Source organism: Manacus vitellinus, unplaced genomic scaffold (genome assembly GCF_001715985.3).
Source record: "Manacus vitellinus isolate BGI_N305 unplaced genomic scaffold, ASM171598v3 scaffold_116_pilon, whole genome shotgun sequence".
NCBI lineage: Eukaryota > Metazoa > Chordata > Aves > Passeriformes > Pipridae > Manacus > Manacus vitellinus.
The window spans coordinates 513,470-531,428 of record NW_021938870.1 but is presented as its reverse complement, the minus strand read 5'-3'; the positions used below and the strand labels follow the sequence as shown (position 1 = coordinate 531,428).

At 44.2% G+C, this 17,959-nt stretch overlaps 1 protein-coding gene across 2 annotated transcripts; it reads left to right on the top strand.

Annotated features, from left to right (window-relative positions):
* The first annotated feature begins 4,565 nt into the window (after positions 1-4,565).
* On the top strand, positions 4,566-17,240 carry POLE2 (DNA polymerase epsilon 2, accessory subunit). 2 transcript variants are annotated; one of them, XM_029965703.1, is made up of 17 exons: positions 4,566-4,660; positions 6,101-6,176; positions 7,174-7,251; positions 7,993-8,086; positions 8,475-8,549; positions 8,806-8,889; positions 9,382-9,438; positions 9,842-9,890; positions 10,832-10,904; positions 11,382-11,554; positions 13,147-13,236; positions 13,422-13,476; positions 13,801-13,860; positions 13,943-14,020; positions 14,422-14,530; positions 15,923-16,099; positions 16,220-16,383. In XM_029965703.1, exons 2-17 carry the CDS (start codon positions 6,112-6,114, stop codon positions 16,289-16,291), a joined length of 1,389 nt encoding a protein of 462 aa, XP_029821563.1. In that variant the 5' UTR covers positions 4,566-4,660; positions 6,101-6,111; the 3' UTR covers positions 16,292-16,383. The 2 variants fall into 2 exon arrangements, with proteins under 2 accessions (XP_029821563.1, XP_029821564.1); XM_029965704.1 differs by lacking the exons at positions 4,566-4,660; positions 6,101-6,176; positions 7,174-7,251 and adding an exon at positions 17,076-17,240 and having other exon boundaries at positions 7,842-8,086; positions 16,220-16,287.
* The last annotated feature ends 719 nt before the right edge of the window (positions 17,241-17,959 follow it).

The following is a 17,959-nucleotide window of genomic DNA, read 5'->3' as shown; positions in this document are numbered from 1 at the left end:
GATTCTGTAATAAGACAACCACAGCAGAACTCCCAGTCTCTCTGAAGGTGTGACACTCTTGCTGGAAATAGCACCTATGAAATAGTAGCTGTTATTAATGAAACAGTTGTACAGTACTTCAGATGCTGCCCATCCAGTTCTTAACGCTGTTGCATCCACAACCCAGTGAATTCCTGCTGAACTGTGGAATTAATGGAATCCAAAATAAAACAGGTACAGTGCTTCAGAAAGAGGAGTAGAGTCGAGCTTGCGAGAAATTACTTCTTTAGCATCTTGTAGAAGGGCACCAAAACATTATTGTAAAGATTTTCTTGTGGAAGTGGGGTATATACTTCCTCAGTTGGATCTAGGAGGGAAGACTAAACTGATCATAAAACGTCCTGAGTTGGAAGGGACCCACAAAGATCATTGAATCCAACCCTCAGCCCTACACAGGCCCATCCCCAAGAGTCCCCCCCTGTGCCCCAGAGGATCATCCAAACCCTCTTGGAGCTCTGGCAGCCTTGGGGCCGTGCCCACTGCCCTGGGGGAAAAACCTTTTCCTGAGATCCAACCTAAAACTCCCCTGACACAGTTCCAGCCCTTCCCTCAGGTCCTGTCACTGGTGATAGAGAGATCAGTGCCTGTCCCAAACTTTTAAGATGAAGCCATGTACTGATAGTGCATTGGGATGGTGGTTAAAATGCAAGAGTCAGCATTTGGGGTTAAGAAAAACGTGGGTAACAGGGAAACTTATCCACGGATCAATAGGTCAGGTAGAGCTACAATGTGCTGTCTCAGGAGATGTGCACAGAGGTTTTGCAAGCAGTGACAGACATGAAAATGAGCTGTTTGTCTTGTTTGGTGTTACAGAATAATTCTATGGATCCAGGCAGATGTGCTGACTGATTGTGGACCATTGGGATCTCTCCACTGGGTTGCTGCTCTCCAGGACCTGTGATGTCCAACAAAGCCATGGCAGGTGACAGAGACAAGGAGCTGGGAATGGCTTCCAGACCTCCAGACAGATGGCTCAGTGAAACACAAGCCTGCAGCTTACGCTGGAATACTTTTACATCTCTGGTGGGAGGCTCTAGGCAACCCAAGAGAATCCCAAATACAGCAGGATGCTGTAGGAGTGTGCTTTATATTCCCTCCTTGGTAAGAGCTTTAAAGAAAACTATTCCTGGGTGAGAGGCACATCCCTTCTCCAGGTGCACCTTCCTTCTTGAGGCGAGACATGAGCTGAACGGCACAATCAGGTTTTCTTAGAAGGAGAATAAGCAGTAATTTTAGCAAATGGAAGTACTTATGTAAGGATTGGGTTCGTAATTTGCACCCATCTGTGTGCCTGCGATGAAAAATAGATCATATTTCCTACCAAAATAGCTGAGACCTGTCAGATGGCAGCTTTTTGTCTGAAGAGAGTAGCTGCATTTTCACCTATGAGCTCGATCCCTGATGAGGAAGAGTGGTTATAAATTATGCAGTTGAGAATGGACTACAGAAAATAGCTGTCTTTAAATCCCTGCAGACTTTTGAACAAGGAACTTTCTTTCAGAGTTGCTTTGTGAGCCTTCTGTGAGATCAAACTGTACTTTGAGAGATAGGGATGAGTGTTTGACTGAAACGTGTTTTTCATCTGGGGAAAAAGCAGCTGCCCTACAAGACTGGAACTGTGGCTGCCCCTGGATCCCTGGAAGTGTCCAAGGGCAGGTTGGATGGGGCTTGGAGCAACCTGGGCTAGTGGAAGGTGTCCCTGCCCCTGGTAGGGGGTGGAATGGGATGGGCTTTAAGGTCCCTTCCAACCCAGACCATTCTAATCCATGATTACATGTAAAAACAGCCCTGGAGACCATCCTGTGCTTGTCAGCCAAGACAGACCCAGTGGAAGGGGTCTCTGGCCAATGTCTGATTAAAGGTGAGAACAGGAGAAAACAAGGCACCATCCCAGGAGTACAATTCACAGCTGGATGTATTTGATGGATGTTTTGTGGCAGGTAAATCTGAGGCTGGAGAGACTGGACAGGTGAATCTGGACTACTGGAGGTGCAGTGCAACCTGTGCTGGGCCTACGGGGAAAGAGGAGGGGGCAGCAGTGGTGTGAGCTGTAAGGTACCTGCAAGGCAACAAATAATAATACTGAGGGTAATTGCATTGAGTAACTTGTGTCAGCTGCAGCAAGTGTGTTTCACGGAAAAATGGAACGCTTTAGGTTGAAAAAACTGCCTAAGATCATCAAGTCGTTCCTCCAGCACTGTCAAGGCCACCACTGCCCCATGTCCCCAAGTGTCACATCCACGTGGCTTTTAAATCCCTCCAGGGATGGGGACTCCAGCACTGCCCTGGGCAGCTGTGCCAGGGCTGGACAACCCTTTCCGTGAGGAAATTTTCCCCAGTATCCAATTATTACCGGCACAAGTTGGAAGGCCGTTCCTCCCTCCTGTCCCTTGATTCCCTGAGGAGGCAGGAGCCCGGACCACCCCGGCTCTCCCCTCCTGGTCAGGGGGTTTGCAGAGCAGAAGGTCCCCTGAGCTTCCTTTTCTCCAGCTGAGCACCCAGTCCCTCAGCCCCCTCCTGCTGGCTCCCGACCTTCCCAGCTCCCTTCTTCTGCACACGCTTCCACCCCCTCAGTGTCCTCTCATGCCGAGGGCGCCAGAACCGGCACGGCACTGGAGTGCCTCCAGCCTTGCCCGGCTCACAGGGCTGCGGTCCTCGTGCTGTGCCGACACGGGACTCTGACACCCGGGGGTCGCTGTCCCGCGGCCCAGCGGGGCGGACGGGGATCTAGCCCGGCGGGGCGGGCCAGGGCGGCGGGGGCGGCCCGGGCGGTTGGCGCCAAGTCCGCCATGGAAGCCCGGAGTCGGCTGCGGCGGCCGCTCAGCTCGCGCTTCCGGCTGCGGGGGCTTCCTGCTAAGCGTGAGTTAACCCGCGGGCGAGCGGGGCAGCCACGGGGACGCTCCGGACCCGCTCCGGGACGCCCGGGACCGCGCTTCCGTCCCGCCGGGATCATCCCCCCGGCGGGGCTCGGGCCCGGGGGTCGGGGCGGCTCCGCACCCCCCGCATCCCCTCCTCGGGGCGTGGTGATGCCTTTCCCCCCTCTTCATCTCCCCTCTGGAATCTCCTCCAAAGCCCTGTCGTTTTGCCTTTCCTGCTGCTGTGGGCCTCTTCCGTGCCTCTCTCCCTGCCTCCCACCCATGACCCGACCCGCTGCGGCGCCCGCCGTGGGTACCACCAGAGTCCTGCCCGTGTTCCCCCTTGGAGCCCTCCCTGATGCCGGTGCTGGGTGTTTGGTTGGGCTGTGTTGTCTGATACTCTGCCTGACAACTCCGGGATCTCTTTCCCGAGTTGCACTTGCCAGTCCTGTGTTCAGCATCCCCTGATAGAAAAAGAAATAGTACTTCCAAAAGAGGAAATGGCATTCCTAAAGACAGAAATGGTATTTCCAAAGGAGAAAATGGCATTTCCAAAGGCAGGAATGCTATATTTCCAGATATTATAATGTGTATTTTTTAGAGATGGCAAGTCAATTAAAAGTGGTTCCTGCTTGCAGTGGAAGGTGTCATGATTTATAGGACAGCCAGGGGCTCCATTGCTCCTGTTTTCCCTTTCTGTTTCATGTGTTAATATTAGTTCCATTTTGTTTCTGTTGTGGGTGGGATGTGATTATTTTGGACAGTGTCGTGGCACTTTCATTAGCAAGGAGTCCAAGTCCAGAACTCCTGACTCCAGGGTTCCATGAACCGAGACATTTTGAAGATCAGACTGATAACCAAAGCACCACGTTGGTTGGCCAGCAGATGACATTGATAAGAAAATTGTCATCTTTAACTGCAAGACTGTAGTCTAGGGATAAGGGAAGAAACAGATTTCTAATTCCTGTGTTATTTAGAATTAAAATAATTCCAATCCCAGAGATACTGATAAACTGGAGAGGGTCCTGCAGGGTCTGTGAAGGTGGTCATGGGTTGGAAGCTGTGGTGTCGTGTAGGAAGAGCTGTGCTGCATCCAGCTGTGGGGCTTCCAACATCAGAAGGATGTGGAGCTGCTGGAGCAAGTCCAGAGGAGGCCATGGAGATGCTCCAAGGGCTGCTGCCCTCTGCTCTGGAGCCAGGCTGGGAAAGCTGGGGGGGTTCACCTGAAGAAGGGAAGGCTCCAGGGAGGCCTGAGAGCCCCTTCCAGTGCCTAAAGGGGCTCCAGGGGAGCTGGAGAGGGACTTTGGACAAGGGATGGAGGGGCAGGACAAAGGGGAATGGCTCACTGGAGATACTCAAAGCTTGGCTCGATGGGGCCCTGCTTTGAGTAGGAGGTTGGACCAGATGGTCTCCAGAGGTCACTTCCAACATGGACTTAAATGTATGGAGCTGGGATTCTCCATATACCCTTATTGTCCTCGATGTTTTCAATCCCAGTGAGTTTTTTCTTTGACTTAAAGCAGTGCACTATTACCAGTTCTAATTGTTTCTACTTTTTTAAACCACAAGCTGTGTAGTGATGATGTGCACAGATGCCAAAATCAGCACAGCTTGTATAAACTCTGGAATAATTATTGCTTTTTGTTCTTTCTCCACTGGAATTAGGGATGCTCTGAAGTATCTCACTGAAGCTTTTCAGTCCATCAGTGAAGTAGAACTTGACGATGCAATTGAAAATGTCATCGATGCCGTTGAAAAACAGCCATGTGAGTAAACAATTTCTTCTTCTTAGGCAAGTTTATCTGGCACTCAGGATGTTATTTAGACAAAGACAGAGTTCCTGGCAGCAGAGGCACTCAGGTGTCATTGTAGTATAACGGATTGACTGAGATAAATGTGTTTGTTGACAATTTGTTTTGTTAAATTTTGTTAAAACAACACTGAAGTTTGCAGTGTCAGCAGAAGACATTTATGCCATTTAAAAAGTTGGCAGCCTGACTTTTCCAAAAGTGGTAAAATTTTTCAATACCAGGTACTAAAAGTTTGTATGGACATCTTTGTACTTGAAACTATTGTTTTAAATATTAAAATGGAGAGAGACTGTTCACAAGAGCATGGAGTGACAGGACAAGAGAGAATGGCTCCAAATTGAAAGAGAGTAGGTTTGGATTGGATATTGGGAAGAAATTCTTGGCTGGGAGGGTGGGGAGAGGCTGGCACAGGTTGCCCAGAGAAGCTGTGGCTGCCCCTGGATCCCTGGAAGTGTCCAAGGCCACGTTGGATGGGGCTTGGAGCAACCTGGTCTAGTGGAAGGTGTCCCTGCCCATGGCAGGGGGTGGCACTGGATGGGCTTTAAGGTCCTTTCCAACCCAAACCATTTTGGCATTTTATGAGAAAACAACCCAAAGAAATAATGAGAAATTAATTCACTTCTTATTCAGTAATCTGGGCCCAGAAAAGGGTTGCTGAGAGGTGTGATCTGAGGGGTCTGGCAGCACGAAACAGGAGTTGTAGCAGCTTTAATTAAAGGATGTGACTGACAGAGGATGCCTGACACGTGTGTTTGCTGATCAGAGCTTATGAGAACTAGGAAACATGGGCTCACTTCCAGTTTTTGGCCATGGAGATTCAAATCCATATAAATATGATCTAAAATAAAACCCAGGCCTTAGGTGAGTTCAGGAAACCTTCCCAGCCTATCCTATTTATACCTAATTAAATCCAGAGGGGCACATGCTTGTTCTATTAGTGTTCAGAAATATTTTTAATTTCAATTGTCAGTTTAAATCCACGAAGACAACAATGTGCCCATCTCCAAAATTGTGTTGGAATACTTCCTTATGACAGCAATCCATGTGATAATGTCCTGGAACAGAATTAACCTCCAGAATGTGAAAGCTCCGCTCTTAACACATTCGTAGTGTATTTGGCAGCTTTGCATAAACTATAATTGTCTTGTTCTCCATGTTTAGGGAATCAATGGTGGGCACAGTGTGTTTTTTGCTACAAGTGTGTCCTTTTGGTGACAATATGAAGTGATCCATTTGTAAACACCGTGTGTCCTCAGCTTACAGAAAATGTGCTTATTTGTGTAATAGATTCCTCTGACAAGACTCAGCCATTCGTTGTAAAATATTTCAGACCCACTTCCTCAGTGCATTCCACAGGCTGCAGTTGTTGTAATCCTTGGAAATTCTTCTTTCCAGTGTCATCCAACATGATTGAACAATCCACGGTGGAAACAGCAGTGCAGGAATGCAGCCGGGCACCGGATGAAACCACGTACGGTGACACTTGGGTTGTTTTATCCGAGGTTTATGGGTGTGCATCTCCTTATTTCTCCTCAGGAAATGAATGTCAGGCATTTTCTGCGGTGCTGCACATGCAGTAATTGCTTCTGTGCTTTTGTCTCCCCGGTGCAGGTTTGTAATGTTCCTCCTCAGAGGGTTTGTTCTCGTGGATTGGCCTCCGGGGAATTCTAAATATAATCTGGCGTTCTGGGATTCAAATGCTGTGGTTGTGTGTTCCGTGTGGGACAGGTTGAATATTAACCAACACTTCTGTTCATGCTTTTCTCTTGATGAAAATAATCTCAGGTTATCTTTGGGCCTTTCTTGTCTGAGAGCACTTTGAAAAGTTTTCCTCCGTGGTGCTTGTTCCTGCTTTTTTTGTATAGTTTTCTGAAACCCCTGATTGGTTTTTCCCTCTCTGATAACGAGCTGTGGAGCAATTACTGCAGTTCCTGAGAACTTTGTGATGGTGATGAATGTGTTTCCTTTAGTGTTTATGTTGTATTGACATTGCAATGCAAAGCATGAAAAGAACTGGTTGGCTGGGCATGTCAATTGGATACTGTCATCCCACAGCCTCTCAAGATGGAGGAAATTTGGGTTTAACTGTTCTCCTTGTCGTTGGAACCTTTATGATGCAGGTGGTTTGAGCGTGACTTTTCTTTGTGGTGCTTTTTATACTTGAGAGGAATCTGCGTGCACAGATCCTCAGTGTCCTGAAGGGAAAAGCTCTACAGATCACAAGGACAACTCTCTTTAATTATTTAATTAGAAGATGCAGTTGTATCCAGTGGATGCAGGGCAAAACAGAGTATAAAGTAGAAGGATGCAGGAGAAGTGGTGATAACACAGGGTGACAGCGAACAAAGCAAATGTAATTTTATTCAACATATTTGTTACTGTTTGTTTCATCCACTTCATCGAATCACAGAATGGTTTGGCTTGGAAAATAATGTTCAAGTAACGCTGTAAATGAATTCTTGTTTCAGAGAAAATGTTTTCAACATTATTGGAGCCTTTGACATTCCACGTTATATTTATAATGCAGAAAGGAAGAAGTTTCTACCGTAAGTCTTCCATATTTTAAGTTTCAATTACTTCTTGGTTTAAGAAAAAAAAGCCTCTATTTCTATAATGTTTGAAGTCTGTTTTTAATCTTTCCCTCTTGGGTCTGTTCACCTCAGGCCTGAGTGAGAAAGGTAGTAAATGTTTCAAACCATAAACCATGTTTATGCCATCTAATGAATAAAAAAGACAGTCAGGCTGAGGACATACATCACTAAATGTAGCTTGGGCTTGTTTTTTTCTGGCATTTGGCTGTTTAAATTTTTTTTTTTTAAATAAATTTGGTCTGTCTGTTGGGTGTATTTATTTCTTAGCCTGTACCTTGCAGCTCCCTGAAGCCCTGGGGGATTTCTAAGGAGAACTCCAAATGCTAAAACAAAAAGAAGAATTAGGAGCAGCTGGTGATTCTGGAGGCTGGAGAAACTGGAGGAATAATACTCTTGTTCATGGCCACTTAAAAGGCCTAACTATTTTTTATAAAAAAAAATGGATTTCTGCAGAGGCCCATTTGGGTGGAAGGATAAATCTGAAGGCCTGGGAGTTAGCAGGAAGGGAAATGGATGTAGCCTTCAAAATGCAGGAACACAGGATCCAGAGCAGGAATGTTCCTCGTGGAGTAACTAAATCACGCAGCAGCGTTTGGAGCCTTCTCAGCCTCCCAGAACTTTTAGATCAATAAGTAATTTTCGTGTGTGGAATGTGCCTTTTTGTTTAAAACCCTGACTGTGTTGAACTCCTTACAGTCTGTCGATGACCAGCCTCCCTGCCCCGAGTTTATTTGGGACTGCCAGAGATAAAGCAGAGCTGTTCCGCGAGCGCTACTCCATCCTGCAGCAGGTCAGGGAACACTGCCTTTCTGTGAGCAGCAGAGGTGTCCTCGGGGATAGATCCTAAATCCTCCTCTTCCAAAAATACACTGTGCTATTGCACCTCTCTGCCTCGTGGTTTCACATAAACTCCCTTCCCTCCTGGTAGTCAGAAATAACTGATTTCAGAGACCGTCACAGAATACATTTTTTTAGGCTTATAGTCTTATTATCCAGTGTTACTGATCATCTATTTCTTGGAAGCAAATTCTTGTCAGAAGGGCTGATTAATTAAAAATTGCTGGATAAAATAGAGTAAGAGCTTTATGAAGTAATTTGCACAGTGGTTGTAGTGAACTGGCTTTTTGACACTGCTCATTTGTTTTTAAACCGACTTACTTCAATTTTGGTGTCTGCAGAGGACTCACAGACACGAGTTGTTCACTCCCTCACCAATTGTGGCTCACCCTGATGACAGCAAGAGCAAATTCCAGGTAAAAAAATCGTGTTCTTTTCAGTTTTAATCCAGTTTTAAGCAAAATAATCCCGGCAGCCTTTACTGGAAGTCTTTTCCTAAACTGTGCTACGTTCAGACACGTGCTCCTGATTTTTCTCATGAGCCTGTATCCTCTCATAGCTCATTTGTGTATTTATGTAAAACATGTGCTGAGTGGTGCCTTGTCTTGCTTAAGAACAGGCACCTGGAGGGTTTGATTTAGTTCTGATTTGATTGTTTGCCTTTGGTTCCAGCTAAAGACCGTAGAAACTCTCCTGGGCAATACAGCCAGAGTGGGAGAAGTGATTGTGCTTGGGATGATCACTCAGCTTAAGGAGGTGAGCTCCTTCCTTCTTTTATTTGTGAGTTACAATATGTCAGCAAATGAGAGCACCTAAATATCTCACCACTGGATCCATTCTAATGAGCTTTTCCACGAGCAGTTTGTGCCAGTGTGAGAGGGGAAAATGTCTTTGTCTTCTCCTGCAAAATTTTGTAATGCTTTATGTCAGCAACCAGAACCAGTCAGAACTTTCAGGCTTGTCCCTTCCTGAAGGGCTGGAGCTTCCAGTGACTGTGTTTGGACTTGGCATTTCCTTGGACTGTGATTTTAGGGGAGGGATGAACCAGCAGTCCCAAGTGCCACAGCTCAAAGGGAACCTGCTGAGATACACTTACTATAAACTACATTATTTTCAGTTCTGCCAGTGTGTTCTAAGCTTACAATATTAAACCCAGCCAAATTATTTGTAAATACTGACTGATAGATGCCTCTCATGGAAGCATTTATGTGTTTGGGTATATTTTGCTTTATTAAATCTGCTTTTTAGGGGAAATATTTCCTAGAAGACCCCACAGGAGTCGTCCAGCTGGACCTCAGTAAAGCAATATCCTTTTTCTGTGATGGAAGAGCTGAAGGAGTTTCCTGTAGACCTGCAGAATTTTAAATTGAATAGTAAATCAATACTGACCATTAAAAATTATATATTGAGAATTGCAGCGCTCTCTTTCTCTCCTTTGTTTCAAATTCCTTGGCTGCTGCAGCTCCCTGCCCTTTCTCCTAGGACAAGGTCAGTATTCCTCCTAGTGGAAGCAGAGCCTGTTTCTGGTTTTGGGCTCCTTATGGACTTACCTGCTCAAATACCAGGGAATTTCCAGGCTCTTCAGGCAGCCTGTGAACTTTCAGTAGCATCCAAATATATTACACCAGCTGGAAGGAAGATTTTTGGCTAAAGAACCTACTTTAAGAATCCTGATCTAAGAAAAATACATTCCTTGACCTTCCTGCACCAGTTCCACAGTGGGTTATATACTGAATCCTGCTTTGTTCTGGCAGAAGGTAAAGCAGAGGGGATTGTTTTTAGCTTGTGATAAATTATTCTGTTCAGGCTGTCCCTGCCAGATGTGGCTGAACGGACAAGCCTCATGTTGACAAGGCTTGACCATAAGTGAGTCTGTGGCTGAGATTTTTGGCCATAAACCTGTTACTTTGTGGGGTCTGGAGGCAGAGAGCAGGAATTTGAGGATTTCAGGGTGTTGGGGGGGATGTGAGTGCCTGTAGCAGCTTTGAGGGTTGGCCTCAGCCTGGCTCCAGCGTTGGAGGAGTTATGACTGGATTGGGAAGATAAACTAGGATATCCAAACAGTGTGATTTAACAGTCTGAAAATGCTGCTTTGTGTTGGCACAGCTTGGTCCTTCAAAGGCTTTAAAGAGTCTTCTCCTTAAGATGATGTCGGGCTTTGCAGTTTGGGAGCCTTGTTTTGGCACAAAAATGGCTATTCCTGTTTGTGGAATATTCCTCTGTGCAATATGCACAACTCAGTCTGTTTTCTAGTGTGTTCTGTGTTTAAAATTCAGAGAGTGAATAGAAGTTGGGAGCACAAATGAAAGTGGGGACAAGTGTCACCCTGTTCCTTCTAAAAGGTGGGACAGTCCTCGAGACAAAGTGCATTTGATGGGGACTCTTTCAGGGCAGGGCCAGCAGAAATGGTGCCTGTTCCCCTATGTTCTCCCTTGGGTTGAGGGGGTTGTTTTTGTGGCTGTGCAGCAAAATCCATCCAGAGAAGTGTGTGGGGTTAACAGAACACTTGGCTTCTTGCTCAGCCTGTTTTCCAGCCAGATCCTTCCGTGGCCTGGTTCTGGGACTGGTGCTATCACAGGAGGGATTGATGGAGGCTGGGAATAGCTGTGCAGCACAGCTGCCAACCCTCTGACTAATGTCTAGGACATGCTGCTGTTAGAAAGACTAAAGGTTATTTTGCTGTTCCAAAATCTCTTAGGTTGGTACGAGGATGAAGTTTTTCATGTGAACGCTTTTGGATTTCCGCCCACTGAGCCTTCTGCTACCACGAGGTACAAAACTGACTTTTGGCAGCCTCACTCCTTATTTTCTTCAGGGTTTCTGAGTAAGATCATTATTATTTTAAAATTTCTGTGACATTCAAGTATGTTATTTGTCCTCCTCCCCAAATGCTTCAAAATAAATACAGGTTTAAGGAAGCAATCCTGGGACTTTCTGCTCTGCTTGGACCAGCACTAAAGCTTGGAGTGTTGGCAGAAAAACCCTTCCAAAGGCCTTTGGGCTCTGCATATTAATTGAAATTGGGATCTAAGCCCTTCTCAGTTGCAAAACTAGGGAATTGTTACATGGGAATAACAAATTCCTTGTTGCTTGAAGAGTGGATCATAGAATCCCAGAATCCCAGAATGGTCTAGTGGAAGGTGTCCCTTCCCATGGCAGGGGTTGGAATGAGATGAGCTTTAAGATCCCTTCCAACCCAAACCATTCTGGGATTCTGTGATCCTAATTTGAATATCTGAATGATGTAGAGCCTTCTATGGGAACATAAACTTCTTTGGAGGCCCTTCGTCGTCGTCAGTAAAGGCTTCTGCCAAACTAAAGCAGCTGGAGGAAGAAAACGAAGATGCCATGTTTGTGTTTCTTTCTGATGTGTGGCTGGACCAAGCAGAAGTGCTGGAAAAGCTTCACATGATGTTTTCAGGTGGGTGAGAATTGCTTTGACTCTAAACCTTGTTTTCATCCTTTGTTTTCATAAATTTGTAGTACTAACATTGCTTTGGCCAGTAGCCATTTTATGTGCTGTGACAAGAACGTTTCTCTTGCTCCTGAAAGTTGTTCTTAGGCTTAGTTTTAAGAAAACTCTTATTTCAGAGAGATGAGCACTGCTTCCCACTGCCAGAGGGCAGGGTTAGGTGGGATATTGGGAAGGAATTGTTGGCTGGGAGGGTGGGGAGGGGCTGGCACAGGTTGCCCAGAGAAGCTGTGGCTGCCCCTGGATCCCTGGAAGTGTCCAAGGCCAGGTTGGATGGGGCTTGGAGCAACCTGGGCTGGTGGGAGGTGTCCCTGCCCATGGCAGGGGGTTGGAACTGGATGAGCTTTAAGATCCCTTCCCACCTAAACCATTCCATGATTCTGTGAGTAGAAATGTTGACAACACTGGGATAACAAAGCATCTGTGAATTGCTTCTCTGTATTCCAGAGCAGTTTAGGAACAGCTTGTCCTGTCAGCCTTAGATAGAATGGAAGTGTGAGAGGGTGGCTGCTTTAAAAATAAACAACGCGAAATTCAGGGTGAGAAAACTGCTCCTTGCCTAAAGAGAACTGGACACAAATTAACACACTCATCCAGGAGTTACAAAACCAGTTCAGTATCTGGATCAGAGCTGGCAGATCCTTGAAGCAGAGGATTGGACCCGATCCAAGGTTTCAGGTACCGAGGTGATAAAAGGGACTCTTGTTGGGGAGATTCGTGTGCTGAACTCACCCGGCAAAGATGCAGATGCTGCATTTCCTATTTCAGGCTTTTAATAGGCAAGTGATTACCTTCATAATTATAACCTAAGAGGAATAGCTGAGTGGAATAGCAAGGAAAATATTGATGAGCCATTTCTCTGGCATAAGCAATCCTGTTCCGTTTACCAACCCGACTGAAAACCACTGAAGTAAATCCAAGTCTGGTCCTGCATGTGAGGAAAATGGAGAGTAACTGGGATGTGAGATGAATGCCTGAGTAGATGTTTCTATTTTTATTTTAGGGATGGGAATCAGGTTTCTTCTTTCACCCATTGCTATGAAGCCTTGTGTTTCTGGGTGATTAGGGAGATTGTCAGGATTCATCAGATCCTTAAACTGCTCAGGCAATTCCAGTTCCAGTTGCTTTATAATGCCAAAGAATGAATTAAATATTGGTAGAGCCTTGAATTAGAGTGATCATGGAGGTTAATAGCAATCCATTGCTGCCTACTTGCTGTTTCTCTCTTTAAGGAGCTAGTACATTTTAAAATTGTATTATTTATCATATTGCACGTTGTATTATTCTCTGGACTGGGTCAGCAGTTGGATACACAAAAAACAGTGTTGAGACTGGGCTCCCTTGAAGTGCCATTTGTACATTGTCATCACCCTTTTTAAGCTAAAACCAGCCTGTATCAAGAAAATAGTTCATGTGTATTTATAGCAGCAGAGCTTGAAGTGCCGTTTCAGTTTCTGCCTTTCATGGAAGGGGCTGGAAGCTGAGTGCTGGAAGCTACCAAAGTGAATGGAATATAGTCACAGATCCTCTTGTTTTCCCAGGTTATTCCTCTGCACCTCCCACCTGCTTTTTCTTCTGTGGAAATTTTTCATCGGCGCCATATGGAAAAAATCAGATTCAGTCACTGAAAGGTAGGGAAGTCTCTGTAAACAGTCAGGCATGTGCACTAAATTAAAATAATGATGGCAAACAAAGGAAGAGAGCAGAAAACAAACCCTTATTTTCTAAGTGACACATTTTTAATGCACTTGGAGGGGTGATTCATGCAACGTGTGTTTATTATCTAACCCGGTGTTCTATTTTTTCCTGGCTCCAGGTTCTCTGAAGGCCCTTGCAGATATTATATGTGAACACCCCAGCATTCATAAAAGGTACAGGGCAAATGGAATTAATGTTTATTTTGTGAAACCTTTTAATTACTTCAAGGTAGTAAAGAGATAACCATATTTTCTCTTTGCTGTGAACCAGCTGTGATCAGATAACGAGCTGGTTTTGTAACAGGCCTGCAAGTTTGTTTTGGGAGCAATGTGAGGCTTTGATTTTATCTGAAATAGCTGGGGCATGGAAACTGCTAATGAGGGAGCCCAGGTCTCTCCCTGGAATATTTTTTTCTGGCTCCTGGTCTTTGAATTCCTATCATTAGACCTACTTTCCAGAGTGTCTGTGTAAAAGTGATACCTTTTCACTTTTTGCAGTAGTCGATTTGTGTTTGTCCCTGGCCCTGAAGACCCTGGTCCTGGTTCTATTTTACCAAGGTCAGTTTGCTCAAGAATTTGGAGTTAAATAGTTAAAGAAGGGAAGAATTTTTGTTGATCCACCTGCTGCTATTTATTTTAGACCTCCCCTGGCTGAAAATATTACTCAGGAATTCAGACAGCTGGTGCCATTTTCAGTTTTCACCACAAATCCTTGCAGGTAAGGGTGCAAGTGCTATTTTTATTTATTTGTTTGTTTTACTAAATGACTGATCTATGTAATTTTCAAAACCTACAAATTTTGGAAAAATTGGTCTTAAATTTGTCAAACCAATAGAATTCTTCACATGCATGAATTGTAACTAGTTCTAAATGCATTAAGACATAAATAAATCAATGATGAAAGGCAATAGAGCTAGAAGTTTGACAGTGCTATAAAAATCCTGCTCAAAAGCATCATGTCTTTCTGAATCTGGAGGAAATGAAGGGAAGATGGGTAAATATTATTTTAATTCAAATGTGCTTTTTTATTTGGCTGTATTAGAGGGAGATCAACTTAATAATGCAGCTCCCTAGTTTTTAGGTTTATCTTATTTAATTTCATTACTGTTTTCCACTTAGGATTCAATACTGCACCCAAGAAATTATTATCTTTCGTGAAGATTTGGTCAACAAAATGTGCAGAAACTGTGTCAGGTTCCCCAGCAGCAACATGGACATTCCCAACCACGTGAGTGAGTCGTGTTGAGCACCTTTTGCCAGGATTTTTGGCCTCTTTATTGATCAGCAGGTCTGGATTTCGGGTGCTCTGATCCTCATTCTCATGACACATTGCAAGAGGAACCCAGAGGGACTGGAAGGAGGATCTATACATTTAGTATTTTTACCTTTCTTTTCATTTTGACAGTAAAATATCTCAAACCATGATACTTTCAGGTAGTATTGAGCCATTCTGTCACACTGCAGGTGCCCTTGAACACAAAACTTCCTAGCAGCCAATTTTCTGTGCACCAACCATGAATGTCTACCAAGAAACATTGATTTCTAAAGGCAGAATTGAATACAAATTATTTTTTTGAAGATTTGATTGGTTATCCAGTGCCATTTACAGTAAAGCAGCATGTCACTTTTCAAAAAATTCACCTGCTTGTTTTGTCTTGAAGTCTTAATCCTGCTTTTTATACATCAAATTATGGCTCTAGTTAATGAACCCTCAGCAGGAGCTGATGGGATTTACTGATATAATTGGATGAGAATGAAGCAGGTAGTACTGGCTCACTGCAGTGATGGATGGAACATGGTTTTATTTATTTTACAGGGGGGTTTTTTTGTTTGCTTGACTCAGAAACTTGTTTTAGCTCTTTCTTCCTTCATCACAACAGTGCTCAGTGTCTTTGTGAACCCACAGTGGACAGCGATGTACCTTGATTTTGGTGTGCACATTTGCATTCCTGTCACTTCCCTGTGCTCACAGAGGGCTTCCTTTCCAGGAAGGAATCACGAAAGAAATATAGAATTATGTACTGCAACCCTTTCTGCAGATGCTTTTGCATACTCCACTTTATCTCTGCCTTTTTTGGCCCTCACACTATTTTTTTTTTTAATTCAAAAAAAAAATGTGGGAAATTTTGTTGCTAAGAAAGGAATCGAAATCATTTGGGAATCAAATTATTTCCTCGGTTCAGGGGAAAGACTGTTAAAGTGTGGATTTTGTTGTTAACTGATACTGTAAGGAAAGCCATGAGGGGAAAAAAACCAATCTATAAAATGAAGTTTATGGCATTGTTGGTACTTCCTGGGCTGGAGGAACAGGTAGGAAGATTTTCTTGGAGAGTAGTCTTGATATCTTCAAATATTGCCTGATATGCTTTAGAAAGGACTTTGTGTATCGAAAAACCCCACAACACAAAAATGAAAAGAGCAGCTGAGTGCTGTAGGGGAGCTGCTTCTTCACTCCAGAAATTATTAACGATCAGAGGGAGTCAGATACAAAAAAAAAAAAAAAAGAAAACACCTTCAAGTTCAAAGCTTCTTTATTACAAGCATTGGCATCTGTAGGAATGAATTCGACTTGGGAAAAAAAAAAAAGCCTTCAAACCCACGATTTCTGCTTCCCTTGCAGTTTGTGAAGACCATTTTGTCCCAGGGCCACCTGACCCCGCTCCCGCTGTACGTCAGCCCCGTGTACTGGGCCTACGACTACTCCCTGAGGGTTTATCCCGTGCCAGACGTGCTCGTCGTGGCAGATAAACACGACCCCTTCACTGTCACCCACACCGACTGCCTCTGCATCAACCCCGTAAGGTTCCCCGGGGCCTTCCCGAAATAAAAAGCGGCCACAGTTGCCTCCCAACGTGTCTCTCACCATCTGGTCGGTGTTTCACTTACACGAGTGTGGTTTGTACGTTTTCCTTCACAGGGTTCGTTTCCAAGAAGCGGATTTTCGTTCAAGGTGTTCTACCCCTCCAACAAGACAGTCGAAGACAGGTAAATCTATTCACTTGCTCATATAAAATGAAGTGTTTCCTTATGTTCTGACTCCCTGATTATCAGGAGGAACACAGAAAATGGATAACATAAAGAGAAGCGAATGTTTTATCAATTTAACTGACTTATGCTTCATACTTAGGCAGGGTAAGAAATCCAAATGCCCAGAAGTAATAAATTTAGAAATTGCATTCAAATATCAATGATGGGAAGCAGAAAGCAGAAGTAAAGTGAAAGATGACTGTACTGTATGATTTTCAACGATTGAAACCTGATTGGGAAACAGATTTGTTTCTGGGGATGATGCTTGTTACATAACTTAATTAAATTTAGGAACAATTCTTGGTTCATTTTGTGATCATCTTCAAGCCCAGAAGCCACTTTCATGCTCTGATTTCACATAGTTTTAAATCTGTACTTATTCATTCCAACTGTGGCCTTCCACTGACTGGAAAAAGACCAGCTGCAACACTAAAAAGTATTAAAAGTATCAAAGGCCTTACAATGGATGAAAATTTGCCTGTTTGAAATAATGATGGTATAACCCCATAGGAAAAGCATAGATTTATCTTGTCTTATGGTTTCTTGCCTTGTTACAGAAGCCTTCCAAGGGAATTAATAATGAATCAGCCCATGTAACCTTTATTTGAATATAAAAAATACCATACTTTAGGTCTTTAAATAGTTTAAAACATTATCAAGTCTTTAATAGAGCAAGACATAGAATAGTATTGTGAACTATCTTTGGGGAAAAAACCCTAAATATTGTTTTTCTTTGGTATTTTCAGCAAGCTTCAGGGGCTCTGAATTTCTGCAAGATGGCAAAAAGGGAGTGAGCCCATGTGAAGCCAACTCCAGCTCTTATTTTTCAGATGTCTTTGTTTTATGATGTATTATGGACTTTTTATAATAAATGTCAAATTTTGTTTACAAATAAACTTTTACAGGAAAAACCACTGGTGTCAGTTTAGTGTAAAGTGTAGAGTCAGAGTCGAGAATTGGCAAAGCATAGAAAAAGGCAACTGTGTATAAAACAGGAAAGATCTGTCTTTAAAAAAAGAAATTAAGGATAGGGAGAACTCTGTCTCGTTGAACTGAGAGCTGGTTATCTGCAGGAGATACTGGGAATGTGGAATAGGATTCGTCTTTGGATGGGAAAGGGCCAGAAAAGATTTGTGAGGTGTTGTTTGATGGCAGTACATAATCTGTTTGCAGATTGTGTTATGCAGATAGGGATAGGAGAGGTAAGATGAGCAAGGACATGGTCCTTTGACCTTCTGGAGAAGGCTGGGAGGAGGAAATCTTGCAGAATGAGCAGTCAGGAAGGTGGGAAAGAGTCAGGGATTGCTTTTTGATGAAACCAAGCAAAAACCTTCTCCATGTGCTCATGGGCACTGAGACCAGAGAAGCAGCCTGGGACTACCCTAAAGTGTCCAGACCAGGTGTAGAACAGAGAGGGGACCCTTATCACCAGGAATTGTGTTTCACAGACCTTTCCCAATGTGCTGGCATGGCCTGAGAACAGCTCAGAGGCAGGAACAGAGGGAGAGCAGGATCTGGGCTCTGAGGGGCCATCAGATAGGGGATGGGAGGTGGGTACAAGAGGCATGAACTGGACTGCCAAGGATTTAAAACCCAAACCGCAGGACTGGCTGCACTGGCACTTCTGAAC